The 18,368-nt window shown below is 39.9% G+C and overlaps 1 protein-coding gene across 1 annotated transcript in view; it reads right to left on the bottom strand.

Moving 5' to 3' along the window:
* Window positions 1-512: 512 nt before the first annotated feature.
* CPXM2 (carboxypeptidase X, M14 family member 2) overlaps window positions 513-18,368 on the bottom strand; it is a gene marked incomplete at its 3' end in the record, with an annotated part of 79,191 nt that continues 61,335 nt past the window's right edge. Inside the window, exons 7-13 of the mRNA XM_080621759.1 lie at window positions 16,795-16,918; window positions 14,890-15,086; window positions 13,903-14,082; window positions 12,614-12,911; window positions 6,666-6,805; window positions 5,997-6,096; window positions 513-766 (exon numbers count right to left, since the gene is read on the bottom strand). Coding sequence (XP_080477885.1) covers window positions 513-766; window positions 5,997-6,096; window positions 6,666-6,805; window positions 12,614-12,911; window positions 13,903-14,082; window positions 14,890-15,086; window positions 16,795-16,918 — 1,293 coding nt within the window. The remainder of the gene's footprint in view (window positions 767-5,996; window positions 6,097-6,665; window positions 6,806-12,613; window positions 12,912-13,902; window positions 14,083-14,889; window positions 15,087-16,794; window positions 16,919-18,368) is intronic.

Genomic DNA, 18,368 nt, shown 5'->3' with positions numbered 1-18,368 from the left:
GAACTGAAATTTTGACACAGATTTTAATGATATTCAACAGAAGTTGTCTCCTTTTCTCCCCTATGAGAACAAAATGTAAAGAGTGTAAAATCCTTTCTGAAAGGCAAAAATATACCAATTTTATACTTTAGAAAAAACATTTTACAGTTTTTCATTCAAAACAACACTTCTTTATAAGTCTCTCTCTCTCTTTTCTATTTTTAAAGAAAACAGATTTACAAAGGATTAAATAACCCAATAGGCAAAAAAATTCATGCCAGGTTAACTCAAAACATCTTTCTACATTCTTCCTGCCTCTCTCCCCAACCCGGGGCTTATTTTGGTTCAACTTGAATTTTGTTTCTTACTTTTTTCCATCTGAAACCCCCCATTATTCATCCAGCTCCACTAACAGAAAGGCCTCGTGCACAGAAATATGTATGAAAGAGGAGCTATGTAACTCTCACTACAACTAGAGCCGGGCTGATAGAAGCAGAGCTCATGGATTGCTGTGGTTCTGCCTGGGCTGAGGTCTATCGCTGCTGCCGCCACTGCCGAGCCCTCTGCCTGAGCCGCCGGACGGACAGGCTGATCGGCTGCTTCCCAAACTTCTTCATGATCTCCTTGATTCTTGCCAGGTTGGTTTTGGAGATGGTGAAGTCGCACTGGGTAGCTCCCATGTCATAGCCGACTTCACAGGTCTTGGTGGCGGTGGTGTAGCCCTCTGCCTTCACAGCCACCACGTATTCCCCTGGGTTGAGAAGGCGCCAGTAGTCTCCATCGGCTCCTGGTAGGAAAAGAGATGGCTTTCAGGACAGCGTTGAGGAAGGTGCTGTTTATGAGAATACAGAAATGCCTGTGTATCGATGACACCACAGACAACAACCCTGCATCCTCACACCAAGAGAGTGTCAGTGCTGCTGTCCCCCATCACACATAGCACTCTTCATCCTGCCAACTCCATAGGAAAACACACCTCAAACGTTTTCCAAATGTTGAAAAATTAAAATGGGCTTTGATTTTGCTTAAGGCTTTCGTCAGATGAAGTCAAAAAGATCTTGAGGCAAAGGGTCACCTTGCCTAAGGTGGTATAAAAGATCTTCCCCACACTAATTCTGCTGAAGGAATCAAAAGAATCAGTGAAGTATTCGTATCACTCTCATGATCCTGGCCAGACTGCCTTGAAACACGTTTTGATACTATTTAGTGTGCAAAGCAAATGAATGCACAATATCAACTCAGAGATCTGAGTATCCCCCTCTATAGAATCTTACACTGAGTTTTACTACACTGATTTTCCTAGAGAGTATAATTCATCAGGGTACTTAATCACATGCTTACCTGTAAACACATGAACAGCGATAACCCTAATCAACTAAATTAGTCATGGACAAAGCAAGACATATCTTAACACGTCATTGAATCAGGACTTTGTTTTCTTCTTTCTTCTCCATAAACGATCTCAGATCACCCATACATACATAACAATGGCTTTAGACCTCTTTTTAAATATTATTTTAACTAGCAAATATGCTTAGCTGTGGACTGAAAAAGGTGAAACACTAATATCTAAAGTTAGTTTTGCACTCTCTCTCCTGGGAAAACCGACTGTGAAAGAAAGTGCATATTCAAATGTGCAATTCTATATAGAAAAATGCACCATCTCTTGTATCGGGAGATTTTTTAGCACTGATAAGAGCTGACAACTTTGGGTTTCTTGCAATGCAGTGTGTTGCAAAAACCTAAATATGGTTTGCATAAAGATACTATACTTAGGAAAAGAGCAGACTAACCTCTGTGTAAAGAAAATGGATTTTAATTGAGGGGTTGGTAAAATAAGAACCATGTTTGCGAACTGCAAGTGTTAATAAAAGAGCATTATCAACTATACTGTGATATTGCAGTCTCTGAACACAAGCATAACAGCCTGCTTAGGTTTTTCTTTCAGCCCGTTTGACTCCACTTGGGGTGATGATGAAGATCCAGACTTTCTATTTTGCAGGGCTCAGGCATTTTTAAGAAGAGCTCTCTGAAAAGCTTTCTATTCAGCTCTCTCTTAACTACTGGGTCCACTGGCACCTTAACCGAAGGACAAAACATAAAGCTGTCCAGGTTTATTGAATTTATCCCGAAGGACTCATCTGTAGCTGTAAATGCTCTGGCAATACTACAGGGCTGGCAAAAGGCTACGGATCACTCAGTGTGTGGCCATGAATGCATCCCTGCTCAGAGGCTGGCTTCAGCCCCTGGTGTTCAAAAATGACCCACATTTTCTGACACATTTAACACGCAGTTCATCTCAGCCCCACACAAGGCCAGAAAAAAAGCAACACATTCAGATACCGCTGATAAATTACTACAAAGCTAAATATTACGCTGTTAGCAGGATGCCTTTCCATTTACAAGTAAGCAGCCATTAGCATTTCTGACAGCTGTCATTGCCCAGACTTTAATACCAGGCTTAAAGGTCTTTTTTTTTAATCAGATTAAATGCAGTAAATAAAAAATTTCAGAGCAGATGGCAAGAGAAACACAATTAAAAATATGGATAAATGTAGTAAATAATAGGTTTGCTAAAAGAATAGGCTCCAGTGGGAGCAGGTTGGAGGCAGACTACATCTGTCTCCACCTATTGGGTCAGGAAAAGAATTGCCATGTCTGCTTAGATAAAATAAAAATGCATAAAAATTTGATTATAATATTATTATAACTCAAATGTGTCAGATGACTCCACAAACCCATCAATTAAGAGGAATACTCTGAGTCTGGAAGGACAGACCTTTGCTACAGTTGTCATATTTACGCTTAGAGGTACCCAATTTGACTAATGTAAATACCTTATAAGAATCTACCCTAATGCTCTGCTACCTATAAAAGACTCTTCAAGAAAGCTAGCCATAGTACTGCACACCCAATGCATGTAACAACTAAACCTTAACTTTTCTCTACTGAACAGGCAGCCATGAATGAGGATGGAGTTATAATATGAGAATTATGCTTCTCTTAGGCTGATGTTATTAAATATTATTAAATGCTTCTTCAAAATCTTTGGGTTTTGTTAGACAATATATATTGAAATAATATGAAGCATCAAAATATTGATAAAAATTTATCTGCACACCATGTGAAATTATATTAACTATGCTTTATTATTATAAATTGTGCAAAAAATACATTTTAAGAATATATATAATAAAATTATATATATTATGTAATTATGCAAAAAGAAAATCACACAGAAATGTGCATCTGTGTTTGAACTCTGTTCACTAGAAAGAAACTATATATTTCTTCATCAAGATTTGCTGTGAGATTCCCAAAATGCAATTACAAGAAGCAGCACACAAAACTGCCTTTGTACCATGAGGAAAGAGGTGTTCAGGTGCATTTGTTCATCTGACTGATGAATCCTTTTCCAAAGGTTATCTTATAGAGCACGGTTCGCATCTAATCGTAACAACATGTAAACACCCAAACTTAATCAATAGTTACATCTGCATCAACAGAAAATGGAATAGTTTTCCACAAAGCTCTTACTTTCAGAATCAGTGACTTCACTTAGGCTATTAATACTGTTAGCTCAGTGTCAGCAACCCTCTCTTCCTATAAAATATATCATACATCCAAGAGAAAGCGAAAATAAAGAGTGCTTTCCATGCAGTTTTTGTTCATGGGAAGAAGCAGCGAAATTTTCTCAAACAAGTAAATGTTATTAGAGGACCTTTACAGATAACTCTTGTCTGGCTCTACAGGGTAGTCGACCACGTTAATGTATCAAAGAAACAGTAGATAGCAGCTTAGCTCGCTTTAAAAAAACCTTATATGAATAGAAATAGTGGCCATAATTCTTCTCCTGCTTGGCCTATTTTTACATCAAGGCAACTCAGAGGTTTAAATGGATACATTTTTCAATTTAAAAGGTATAAATGAAAGTAGACCGCTGACAATTCGCTTTCTTTCACTGGAGTTATACATGTCATTTTAGCTTTCTGGCTCCAACATAAATTCTCTAGTTTCAAAGACTAATGAGACATAGAAGTTTCAAAGACTAATGAGACATACATTGTTATCTGTGTAATATAAAACAAAATAGACCTTTTATGTTCCCATCTACAGAGTGATTTGCAAACATAGTGTCAGCTTAAACGTCTCATTAAAAAGAAGAATTAAAAAGAATAAGTACTTCTATTTTTACTAACAAGCACAGATGGCTTTGAGCCATAGGAGCTCAGCTCTAAGTCTAGATGTAAATAGCTGCAAGATTTCACCAGTGTTACAAGGTGGGTTTGGGGATCTTGCACATTTACTACACATGTCATTGGGTCTCCTTTCCGTATGCATGTTTGCTGTTCTTGAAACTGTTGATTTTACTTCCATGTGGCAATCCAACCTACTGAAAGCTGGAGGTTAATCACCTCTTGCATTTACTCAGCCTCAACCCGAGGCATATATTAATTTTGTTAACAGGGTAATACAAACTACAATTTATGGCAGTCTTTCAAGACTGCCAAGACTTCCACAATGAAGGAAAGGAACTAATTACTTTAATTCCTGCTATTATTTCCCAGGGGTCCCATTTTGAAATATTTAAGGCAGAATCATAATTGCCTAATTAACTATCTGTCATTCAGTGTTTTCTTTTACAACAGAGTAGCACTGAAATAAAGTTAATCATAAACTAAGTTAGATATTCCAAGATTTATTATTGGATCAGATAATCTACTGTAGCAAACATTAAAGATTTGGAAGTCTCTTATCTAATGCTCTATGATATTCCATAGCCTGAAATCAGTTTACCTGTCAAAGCATGCTGTACTGTACCTCAGTGGCAAAGCACATGGAAGTGGCAGCAAATGTAAGGCCCAGAATGCCAGTCAGATATATAAATGATATAAAATTAGTGTTCCTCTTTCTAATATTGAACCAAATCTGGACTATCCAACAAGATTTCTCTGATTAGTTACCATGATGTTATTCTTCCATAAAAGTCCACAGAAAGCTTGTTAACCTCTTGCAACCAGCACTTTGAGTGCAATCACTAAAGACTCCTGCTGACATCTTTCACTATTTTTCTTCATTCTTCCTTCTTTGCTGTATCCCCTCTGTTGTTTCTCTCTTTAAGATGACTGGGTGTATTAAATCACAGTACGCAAGCAAAATGAGTAATGAGCTCTGTCCCAACTGCTGCCTCCCAACAGCAATTTTCAGGTATTACTATTAATCTTGTAATTGGCTAGTGTCTATTTATAGCAGTTCTTTATTTAGTGCCATATCTACTTTCCAACCTATTAAATAGGCTTAGAGTTTACTCTGAGTATACATACCTGTGTCTGGGTGTAGATCAAAACTGTGCTAACATGACAAATAGCATTTTTTTAAACTATACATACTTTGGGCTGAAATTCACCTGTGCAAAGCAATGTTTCTGCTGAGCCTCATTAAACGATCTTTTGTACAGCTGTGATGTTTTACAGGGTACTTCAGGTTGTGAAACTCCTCTCTCCCTGCAATAGCTCTTTCTCCTCTGGACACAGCACTAAATCACATCTCCAACACATTCAGAGTCTTAGAACTGCTAACAGCTAGAGGAATGCTTTTCACCCAACAAGGTCTTATCTACACTCTTGGTTTTCAAGGCTACAATTACTCTGATTTGCACTATCTTTACATGAGAAAAGGAGCAATAAGGGTGTTACGGACTCAGCCTTTCTCAGGCTATTGATTTTTGGCAGATAAAAGGCTATTTTCTCAATACTTTAAGAGGTGGAAGAGGAAGAGGGCTAAAGAAGAAAGCCATAGTTTGGTTCTTGTCTATGCAGCTGCTTCATGGGAAGAAGTGACTCTGCCTTTATGCAAACTCTGTCCTACTGCCACTCCTTCTGCAACGTTCTCCTTGGACCGAATATTATCTGCTGGCTTTTCTCAGAAAAGAGTTCAAAGTTCAATGAGGTTCTGCATTTTGTTTTAAAACCATAAATCTGTTCATTTGTACTCATGTTTTGAGGGATTTTTTTTACCTGTGCGAATGTCATGGTTAACACCTTCTACTGAAATAACAGCATTTGGGATTCCCTTTCCATGCGCATCTTTTACTATGCCTTTGATGCCCCGATGAACCTATTGAAAGAACAGAAAAGCAAATATTTCACAACAATCACTAATATTGTTAAAAAGAGTTGGGACATATAATTCCATATGTCAATTACATATATTATGGTTTACACAATTTTGAAGTATCATTACTATATCAGTAATGATATAGTAATGATGCTTCTATCTATAGAAGTAGGCTGTATATATATAGAAGTATTATATACAATATCAGCCTTTCGGGCATTAACTACTTGTGAATCAGCTTACAAATTCTGGTAGGATTCCTGAGATATCAAATTCAAGAGGTAGATAAAACAAGCAGATAAAGCAGCAGACATAAGGGTTTTTCTGGCAGTCCTTTGTAGCAAGCTTTTCACTCACATCAAGTTTCAACAAGCTTCACTGTCTTATTCTCCCAGGTCAAAACAGCCTAGCTGAAGTGATACTCTAATACTGCTTGTAGGTAAGGTTTCCATCAGAAATACCAATAATCATGCAATAAGTTATGCAAGAAAAATATCAGACACCTCAAACTCCCTTTCATTGTGAAAGGAGTCATCAAATTACTCAGAAGCTACTCTTCTGTCAGATACCTGTTCCATAAAAACAATCAGGGACTCGCGGTTGTTTTCCCATTCTTCAGGCAGCTCACTCTCATGGGGATACTTGTCACAGCCAACGTAGATGGACAGCTCAAAGCAGTTTGTGTGCAGATAACTGAAGTCATTTATGCCTGTCAATGGGGGGTAAAACACAAATAATTTTATATCTTCTTTTTATCTATTGATCAGACCTGATTTCTTTATGCAAAGTAATCTAACTTTTTTAAACATGAACTGGCTATTTACATAGCTGGCTTAGTCTGCATACATGATGGCAGGGCAAAAGATTTGTAGAAATGCTACATCTCCTGTATCAAAGCATCAGAATGACATCAGAGCTATACATGTGAAAAAAGAAGACATTCTAAAGACAGCATCCCATCAACACATTCAAAACAGAGAATATATTACATCAGGACAGCATGGGGCACTGTGTTACCCCAGCACCACATCCCCAATTCCTTTGCCACGAAGAATGGAGCCCTTCTGCTATCACAAAACTTAGAGGAAATAAAGATTTAGCAGAAAACAAATGAACAAACAAATTAAAGTCATTCCAGATAAAGTTTCTATGATATTCTTCACTATGAAGGTGATGAGACATTGGAATAGATTGCCCAGAGAAGCTGTGGCTGCCCCATCCCTGGCAGTGTTCAAGGCCAGGCTGGACACAGGGGCTTGGAGCAACCTGGTCTAGTTGAAGGTGTCCTTGCCTGTGGCAGGGGTTGGAACTGGATGAGCTTTAATGTCCCTTCCAACAGAAACCATTCTATGATTTTATTAATGAACTTGTGAAGACAAATGCCATCACTCTGAACATCCCTCTCCCTTCCTCTTCCTTCCCCCAGCTTTATATGCTAAGCTATGCATATCCTATATGGTGTGAGATATCTCTTAGGTCAGTTGGGGTCAGCAGTCCTGACTGTGTCCCCCAACTCCTTGAGCATACCCAGGTTCCTCACTGGTGGAGTGAAGAGCAGAAGAGTCCTTGACTCTTTGCAAGCACTGCTGTCGTGGTTTAAGCCCAGGCCGTAAATCAGAACCACGCAGTCCACTTCCCCCCCCACCTTTCTTCCCTCCGCTCCTGGAGGGACAGGGAAGTGAATCGAAAGAATGCAACTCCCACAGGTTGAGATAAGAACAGTTTAATAACTAAGGCATAACACAAATCACTACTGCTACCACCAATAATAATAATGATAAAGGAAATAACATGGAAGAGAATACAACCGCTCACCAACCGGTACCTCACCCCCACCCCGCAGTGATCCAGCCCTTCCGGGAACTCTCAGTTCTATATCCTGGCCATGACGTGCTGTGGTATGGAATACCTCTTTGGCTAGTTTGGGTCAGGTGTCCTGTCCCTGCTGCCTCCCGGCTTCTCCTCCTCCCTGGCAGAGCATGAGACTCACAAAGTCCTTGGTCAGAGTAAACATTCTGACCAGCAACTGAAAACATCGGCTTTATCAGTATTATTCCCAGGCCAAAAGTCAAAACACAGCACTGCCCCAGTAGAAAAAAAGCCTGCTACTGCTAAACCAGGACAGCTGTTCAGCAATAACTCCTTGTGTGATCAACACTATTTACAGCACAATTCCAAACCATAGCCCCATACCAGCTACTGTGAAGATCCTTAACACTACCCAAGCCAAAACCAGCACACAATATTATGGCTTTGTAGAGGACTGGAATTACACTATTGTGCTACAACATTGATTTCCATTAGATGCCAACCTCATGAAGTTTAACCATGCCAAGTGCAAGGTTCTACACCTGGGTGGGAGCAATCCCAGGCACAGCTACAGGTTGGGCAGAGAAGAGATTCAGAGCAGCCCTGCAGAGAAGGACTTGGGGGTGTTGGTCGATGAGAAAATGAACTTGAGCCGGCTGCAGTGTGCGCTCGCAGCCCAGAAAGCAACCGTATCCTGGGCTGCATCAAGAGGAGCGTGACCAGCAGGTCGAAGGAGGTGATCCTGCCTCTCTACTCTGCTCTCGGGAGACCTCACTTGGAGCATTGTGTGCAGTTCTGGTGTCCTCAACATCAAAAGGACATGGAACTGTTGGAACAAGTCCAGAGGAGGCCACGAGGATGATCAGGGGACTGGAGCACCTCCTGTATGAAGAGAGGCTGAGAAAGTTGGGGCTGTTCAGCCTGGAGAAGAGAAGGCTGCGTGGAGACCTCAGAGCAGCTTCCAGTATCTGAAGGGGGCCTACAAGGATGCTGGGAATGGACCCTTCATTAGGGACTGTGGTGACAGGACAAGGGGTAACGGGTTAAAACCTAAACAGGGGAAGTTTAGATTGGATCTAAGGAAGAAATTCTTTACTGAGAGGGTGGTGAGGCACTGGAATGGGTTGCCCAGGGAGGTTGTGAATGCTCCATCCCTGGCGGTGTTCAAGGCCAGGTTGGACAGGGCCTTGGGTGGCATGGTTTAGTGTGAGGTGTCCCTGCCCATGGCAGGGGGTTGGAACTAGATGATCTTAAAGTCCTTTCCAACCCTAACTACTCTATGATTCTATGATTCTAAATATGTCCTAATCAAAACCCAGTAATCTCAATGCCTCTGACTTCCGAGGAGCTGCAGTTTAAGTCTACGTTACAGAAAGAACTGTGACCTTTGCAAAGGTCCTTAGCACTAGAGGTAGTCTGTCTTTAGACACAGATCTAAACATTTCCATTCTCCAGGTTTCTCTCCCATTTCTCACAATTATTTTTCCCTTGGGAAATTCAATTTATTAGTTCTCCACAATCACACAGATAATGTAAGTACATGAACACCAGAGGAAGAAATGATGCCAGATTCATTTCTTATTCCACCTGCATTTCTAATAAAAATATATTTTAAAACATGTTTACTTATGATCATGAATTGTATTTTAAATGGCAAACATTAGCAGAAAATGCATTCGCCAAGTGTTTCTGATTGAAAAGAGTTAAAAACCCGCTAGTCCTATCCAGTTACCATAGTGCAGTATTCAAGTATTTAATGAGCCCTCAGTGCCTTCTGGATAAAGAGCAGGAGGATTGTACAATGCAGATGTTAAGTTGTTCAGTTTTGTGGATGAGGAAAGCCGAAATATCAGGCAGTGGCATATGCTACTCTGCATAAACATGCTTCCCCTCTGTTTGAGAAACAGATATAATTATTTTCCCTCACATAATGTATCACATCCTGATTAATCTGTTGTGAAATGTTTTGCAGTACACAGTAATTGCTCAGTTTAAATACATGTATTTAAGAAAATGTCTTTACATTGCCAAGAGTAACTCCGTGAAGTGTCTGAGCATGCAAATACAGGCTTGAAAACACTGGAAATAAAACAAATTTCATCTGTTCTTTGCCTTTGTGCAGTTCACCCAGTGCAGAAACGTTAATGTAAAATTGCTATAGAACTTGCATTGATTGCAGTCCAAAATACGGGCAGGAAATAGCATGGCTGGGTTTCAAAACAAGACAGAGGTGTTCGTGCAAGATATCTGTGGTACAAATACTTCTCTAGAGACTCTCTGGTGCTGAAAAGGAATTAGAAAAATCCCTTATAAGTTTTCCCATGTCATCAGCAGTGAAAAGTTTATGTGCATGGTCACTGCAAGGCCAGGTAGCAGGTGGATGAGGAGAGGATGGGTGGCTTCAAGTTGTGGCACAGCAAGGAGGTGCCACCCACACCAAAGGGCATTCAACAAACTATATATTGGTGTGTCACCTTTGGGTCAGACATTAAGCAAGCAGAGGCTTAGGAGAAGAAAGTGCTACACGCTGATCTGAAAGGTAAAGAAATAGTAAAAGTGAAGCAATAAAACTACATCTGTATAGTCATGGAATTACAGAGTGAGAAAATACAGGTTAAATTTGTCTTCAAATCTAGAATCCTATTTGGACAATCCTTTACAGTACAAATGCCATTGGTCAAGTATCAGTCAACATAGAATCATAGAAAGCAAGGGTTGGAAAGGACCTTAAGATGACCAAGTTCCAACCCCCCTGCCATGGGCAGGGACACCTCACACCAAACCATGGCACCCAAGGCTCTGTCCAACCTGGCCTTGAACGCTGCCAGGGATGGAGCATTCACAACCTCCCTGGGCAACCCATTCCAGTGCCTCACCACCCTCACACTAAAGAATTTCTTCCTTATATCCAATCTGAACTTCCCCTGTTTTAGTTTGAACCCGTTACCCCTTGTCTTGTCACTACACTACATATATATCGACATACGTATATATGTATGCATATATATATATATCTGCAATACAAATCACTCTCCTACATTTGTCTAAGTAGACAAGAAGTCTAAAACTGTCCTGCAGGTTGGAGGCTGAGCTCAAATGGAAACCACATCTTTTGAGGTTTAAGTCTGGAATCCGAGGCGTAAAGAACTGAAAGTAAAAGCAACATTCCAGCATTTTCTCACAATCTTGGAAGTCTTACAGTAATGTAAGAGAGCAGGATGTAAAGTATGTTGAGAAATATCATAAATCAATATAACAAATCAGATGAACATAATCCAATATACAATTGTTAGTAAGAAATCAAGATACTACTGAGCATCTATATTGTACATCATTACTTATTGGAACAGTCTGGCAGCTCTTAGTGACATGGCCAATGTCATCTTTTCTGGATCAATTCATAATCATGTTTCTTATAACAATTAGGGAAATTAAACTTATAAATGAGATAATTGAGCAGTCAAGCCAGCATTCAGACAGGGTATTTTGGGAATTAGCAGAAAGCTGTAGAAATGCATTGTCAGGCATTGGTGTTGTGGTCTAAGAGTTCAATCTTTCCCTGCAAATTCACCCAGCACGCTTTAACCTCCTGCAGAAATATTTGGGAAGTTAATTCCTGGCTCTAGTGTTTAAAGACTGGCCAGGATTAACTTTACAGGGCCCAACATAAGAGCCATAAAAGCCATATCCAAAATTTAGAGATGTTTATGCAGTGAAATTACCTGCAAGTTACAAAAACGAGCCAGTTCCAATAAAACCTGGTCTGCACAGACACTCATTTGCATCTGTTTGCCATTACTGCTGCAGTCATTCCTATTGTTGTTCAAGTGATGGGAGATGCACATCATTTCTTAATTTCACGGAATATGTTGGCTAACTGATGGGCTTATAGGAAACAAAGATTTTGAGCAGGATTGTGATGAATCAGCAAAGTGCCTGATTTTGAGTCTGCTTGAAGTGTTCACCCATAGAGATAACTATGCCTGTTGCTGCTAAAAATGTGCTTCTAAATGGGCTTTCCTGAAAACTGATGCTTTGCCTGCAGTGCAGGAGACAGCTTCCCTTTCATGCTCCTTAACAGGGTGACAGGCTTGGGTATATGGTGAATGATGCAGCCTGTAATTTATTCTGGCAGAAGAAATGCCAGAAGCAATGGAGCCCATGCAAAGTTTAAGTGTAAGGACATCCAGATCGTTTAAAAATTGGAGAGCAGCTTTTTGTGGCATGTTTTTACAATTCAGATTGAATCTGTGGCCAAGTTCAGAAAGCAGGAGGCTGAAATCACCATTTTCTCATCTGAGGACCACTGCAATATCTCAGTGGAATCAATGTTATTGCTCTGACACTGGTCACACCTTTGGAGTTCAGCAGCAGTTTTCTGTTGGCATCTTGTGAGATGGCAAAGGCTGACAGGTTTCCCCCACTGGTGGGTTTGGGCTGGGTTGGTTTTCTCCTAGCAAACCATCTTGAATGTACAGAAGCTGTAAAATTAATGTATTGCATGTGATCTTTTGGGAACCTCAGCTGTAAATAAATGGTTGCCAGGTATCAGTAACACGGTCTCTTCAATACTGGTACTTGATGAAATAAAGTCAACAGACTTTCAGATAGGGAAATATTCCTCTTAGGACACATTTTATCACCATTTACCAGGCAGTGATGGCATTATCCTATTTAACAGCTAATTGCTGTTTCTATAGACACTTACTTCCAGCCACGGTATGCCAGGATGCTCCATTAACAGTGCCATCCTCCTTTTGGAAATCCTCTGTGTGACACGCTCTTCTCCTTGCATCTGTCATCAGCCGATGTGTGGAGGCATAGGAATATGCAAGCCAACGAAAGACGTGGTCATCTGGGGTAGGTGTGTAATCCTGGGTTTTCCACATGGATCTCACCATGTCATAGGGGTATGCCACCACAAGCTCCCCTCCCTGCAAATTGCCACCCAGCACAAAAGGAATTTTTTCCATCCACGCTATTATTGCCCTCGTCTCCACTGCCACCTGAGAGGAAAAGAAACAGCAGCTTTGATTCAAGCTGTGATATTGGATAATCTTCTATCAAAGGTAGACCAGAAGCAGGAGACCTGCTGTGAGTTCCTTAGCTTAGAGTGAGCAGTCAGTACAAGAGATGTGGCCAAGGAGAAAGGCTTCCTCAAATTATGGTGCATGCCAGCCATGCCTTGGAAATCTCTGATATAAAAGCTATCAAAGCCTTAATATTGGTCATTTATGCAGCAGGAACATCTATGTAGAGTGAGGTCAAGAGCAGCAACCAACAGTGACCAGATCCTGGCACTTCTCCCCGCTGCTATCAGCTGAAATGAGTTTTCAAAGTAGTGGATTTTAAACCAGAAATATTTCTAAAGCCCACAGAACCACAACAGTTCCCCTCAAGCTTGGGGAATTTCAGCCACTATAAATAGTTGCCTTTATATTTAAAAGGCCATGCAAAAATAAGTTACATTTTTGGCATTACAATCCAATAAATGACTTTAGCATAAGCCACTGCATTGGTTTTGTGTATGCCTCAGCAGTTACTGTGTTATTGCAGACAAAAATACATTTCAAATAAGAACAAATAAGAAAACCCCATGAGACTTCTTTATGGCTACTGAGTTTGCAAAGAACTCATCTATGCTGCAAAACTAGGGAGAAGCCTGATCCACAGGACTGAGCCTGGCAGTAGTTTATCTATATGTTGATGCCTAAAAGTAGGGTATTGAGTCACCCAGGTTCTTGCAACACCAGGGGGAAAAGAAAATCCTCCAGGAAGCAGGAGGATTCCTTCCCATTTTAACTGCCTCTAAAATATGGGGGTGAATAGCATTTTCATGGTGCACTTTTATTTCCATTGACTAATGAGGAAGCCTAGGCAAGTAGTTTAGATCATGTATGTAACTTCACCTGCAAGTTATTGATTTACTGAGAAACATAAAGCTCAGTCTTTCAACATGCCCCAGCCTTTGTGTTCTCTCTCTCTGGCCTTACTCACGGTGGCATTTTCAGACAGGTACCAGTCAGGGATTGGGATGTGATGGTTTGGAACTTTTCTTTTACTCTTCTTCTGATCCTCTGACTCCCAGAGCAAAGAGTTCAAATCAGGGAAATTATTGTTGATGTCAATGCCGTCCTGAGTCCATCTTCCTAAAGACCAGCCCCCTAATTCTGAACCCTTAGATAAAAGACAGAAAAAAGGGAAAAACAATGCAAAAATTCATTCAAGAACACAAAAACGTGTGAGCCCTCAGCAAAGTGTTTGGGGATGTTTCGGAGAAAATCCTATACAGAGAAAAGGATTAATTAGTTAACTGAAATGAGTAATTGACTTATTTTGATTTTGTATGAAACCTTGTATAAAGTGAAACGAAACCCATGAAAAATTACTTGGGGTTAGCCTAAATGTTGTGGGTTTTATTTCAAACTGGTTTTCCACTGGGTGTCAATGCAGATAGCATATATTCCCATCCATGGTTGTGAGTGTGACTTCTGTATTCCAGTCATCTACAGACTGCCTTGGAAGATTTTCCAGTGCGTTTGACCAGCCCTTGCAACTTTTCCTCCTGGTGTCTGTCTTCTTCCAGACTGAATTACTATGATGCCCAACACATTGTGTTCTCTTTAAAGACACACTATTAAGTTTCAGCTGTGGAGGAATGCAAATTTTCATGTGCTTAGCTTGGTTTCTCATGAGAAACAGACTGCATGAATGTTCCATTTTCCATAACGGTGTTCCCATTGATCTATACACCTCAGTATGGTTTGTTCTGGCATTCATCGTGACCATCCTTTCTATACAAACCTTCTTGTTACCCAATGTCACATAGACTCATGTTTCTTTCAGTCTTTTTTTTCGTGTTTTAGTGGTTTATGTTTGATGTGTTTAATCACTTTTTAATTTTGATGGCTTCTAAAGTATGATCCTTGAAAAAGAAAACTATGACAACAGGAGTATGTTTCATTCATCAAATAATCATATTACCGCTTTATACGCCTTGTCATATCCATCTGGATTGACTGAGGGCAGGAGGTGGATTCTGGTATCCTCAATTAGATGTACAATGCGTGGGTTCCCAGCCAGGTATTCCTGGCACATAAACTGCATTAACAAAAGGATTAGCTCACGTCCAAGCACTTCGTTCCCATGAGCACCTGCAATGTACCGGAATTCTGGTTCACCTGTTGAAAACACATGGAGAAGAAAGTGTAGACAGAGCAGGAAATCAAGCACCTAACCAGATTTCATTGATGTCAACCAGCGACATTTCACTTGGAGAGAACTGGAGAAATGTATTAACTGAAGAAATGATAGATGACCATATAACTTTACAGAAATAAGTAATTATTTGTTATCATTTTAGACGAAGACTTATGTATCAGTGATACCTAAAGCCAATATGTAAAACCTTCAAAGCCCACTTTCCATTCTTAATTATATTCACAATTTCTCCATTTTACAGGTAGATTTTAAAAGTTTTGATAGTCTAAAAATAGCACGAAAATTACATTGCCAGTAATTCTTTGGGACAGAGGTCAAGATTCTTAAAAGATAACAGCTAGTAGCTGTACATAATTGATCTCTGACTTCACACATCCCTTTTCCATCACTAATAATGCCACAATACTTGCACTCAACTACACAATTATTCAGATGTGATTAGGAATAATACTAGCTATTAAGAAAAAACCCTATATTTAGCCATCCTTTGTATGGATACCACACTCAAACATCAAAAGGAGAGACCCAAACTGCCCAAGCTATGGCTTGTGGCTGGATTCACCCTCCCAGTTTGTCTGGATCCATGCTACACTCCTTGCATGTTTTCTGCAAGGCTTTCAAAAATAAGCTAAGTGGACAAGGCAAAGTAGATGACTTATAGACCTCATAGCAGCCTTCCAGTATCTGAAGGGGGCCTACAAGGATGCTGGGGAGGGACTCTTCATCAGGGACTGCAGTGACAGGACAAGGGGTAACGGGTTCAAACTGAAACAGGGGAAGTTTAGATTGGATCTAAGGAAGAAATTCTTTACTGAGAGGGTGGTGAGGCACTGGAATGGGTTGCCCAGGGAGGCTGTGAATGCTCCATCCCTGGCGGTGTTCAAGGCCAGGTTGGATGAGGCCTTGGGTGGCATGGTTTAGTGTGAGGTGTCCCTGCCCATGGCAGGGGGGTTGGAACTGGATGATCTGAAGGTCCTTTCCAACCCTAACTATCTATGATTCTACGATTCTATTCTATTCTGGTGTTAACATCTGAGATTCAGAGGCTGCAGTCTAACACCAGCCTAAAGTCTACTGACTTCCTTGCGTAGGACAAACACATATCTGGGTATTTATGAACATGGCAAAGCACAAGACATCTTTATTCCAACATCTGCCTCAGGCTCAATTGTAATGAGATCTTTATTTTTCTCAACAGCAGGACGAAAGACCAAATGAGTTTCTATTCTGAAGAATTATATCACTGTAGGAAATTGTACCTCAACACTGACCAGTGAAAGATGATTTGGGAGATTTGACTTGTCCTTACTTGCAATGCATTCACCCCATATAAAAAAGGTAAATTTCTATCCAAAGATACATAAACCCCCACAACTAAAATCCATTCTCCAGTACTAAAGCTCACTTTTATTTTGTTACTGTAAAGAATAAAAGTTATTATCATTAAAGAATTTGATCCCACCTTCAAAGTGCCTTCTATTTGTGCTCACCCTCCTCTTCCTAATTTAGAAATACAGAGCTGAAGTTCCTCCCACACACATTTGAAATCTTTGCTGCCATGAATATAATCCCATCAGTGATAATTACTGTAGATACAGAGAATGAGCAGAGGAAAAAAAAGCCAAATCCTAACACCCTTCAACAGATTTAGTTAGACTAAATCCTAACCAACTTCGTGTTCTCCTGGGTTGTCAGAGATCTCGACAGCGTACAGCTTCAGTCCTTGGTTGCTTTTTCCAATGTTGTAAATCCTTGTGATATTTGGGCACATTTTATTCACAGTTTTCATCAGCTGCCAACAAAAAAAAGACATACAGTTAAACAACGCCGCATCAAAATAGATCCACTATTGATTGTTTCACTCCATATTGGTTGTAGCAAAAACCTCTTCATTTTCTTTTCTAATTTTTTTCTTAGTTGTAAAAGCCTTATATTTATTTAATGAATTTATAACTCTGCTATGACACATCATAATGCTTTTTCAGCCAGAGGAAGCTGAATCCTGTCTGCTGAAACACCACAGCGCAGGTGAGGTTCAAGGTATTTCTTATCAGCTGTATTTGTAATACTCTCACAAAGCTAAGGATGTGAGAGGGAAATGCAGTAGGAGTAAAACCAGTGAAAACATACTACTTTACCATCAAGAAGTAGTAAATCACATTTCAAAACCATTATGCAATGGAGAATAATTAGCTGTTTTAACATTCCTTTCTTTGCTTTCTGTGGGCATACTATAGCTAAGGGATTTGAGATGCCCTATGGCATTTAGCGGCACAGTGTTGCATGAGCATTGAAGGTTGCCACAGACACTGCCCAGTGAAGGAGGTTTCTCTCTCCTTTTCCCCTACCAGCAGCGATTTAACTCAAAACAAACAAAGAGAGAAGGATATCATCCATTTAAACCTGTTTTTCCCAGTAAAATCTTATTACACCCACCTCCACTGAGGTAGAAACCAAGCTCACCCTTCTTCTATTACAACGTGAAATCTCATATGGGAAAATTGTTAACTAAGGCAGCGTTGATGTGGGTAAGAGAGTGAAATAGATAAAATCTGGATGACTCCATAAGCAGAAGGATGTACTCCTTCAGTAAATAACAGATTCCTCAGAATTTGATTATGATGCTTCAGCAAAAAAAATAGAATTAATAATGGAAATGCCAACAGCCTGTCTGAAGTCATTCATCCCATCAAAATCTATTCTATTCACTTTTTCTGTGGATACTGCATGACATAGTCAAAATATAATCAAATTGCCTTAGTGCTTACTGAATCCAGGACATTACTGAAATGCACTTGGGAGGTCATGGTTAAGGGTACAGGTTCTTTCTAAACCAATGGGGTAATATGGATGTCATCCAGGTAAGGATACCTGGAGTCTAAATTGTCACACAACTTTACTGTGGCTTTTCAGGTAAATGTTAAAATTTACAAACAAGACTAGAAATGCCTGTGTTAATAATAAGTTATTGTGAATAGCTTTAAATGATGAGAATTTTTCTGTCTCCATTTTTATTCATTGGAAGACATTAATGAAATAAGGATTTTACTGTAAATTGGAACCCTAGGGACTATTAATTAGACAATCTTTTCATAAACAAGGGAGCATACATTAATGAAGAAATACTGTAGCACAACAAAACTCTTTGCTCACATAGTGCTCATTTAGAAACAATATTGGATGATCACAAGGCTGATAATTTTAAAGAAATGCAAATATTGGATGCGTCTGATTCCCATGCC

The sequence above is a fragment of the Psittacula echo genome, assembly GCF_963264785.1.
Source record: "Psittacula echo genome assembly, chromosome: 6".
Classification (NCBI taxonomy): domain Eukaryota; kingdom Metazoa; phylum Chordata; class Aves; order Psittaciformes; family Psittacidae; genus Psittacula; species Psittacula echo.
Note: the sequence above shows the minus strand (reverse complement) of the source record. Positions and strands in the feature narration are given on the sequence as shown.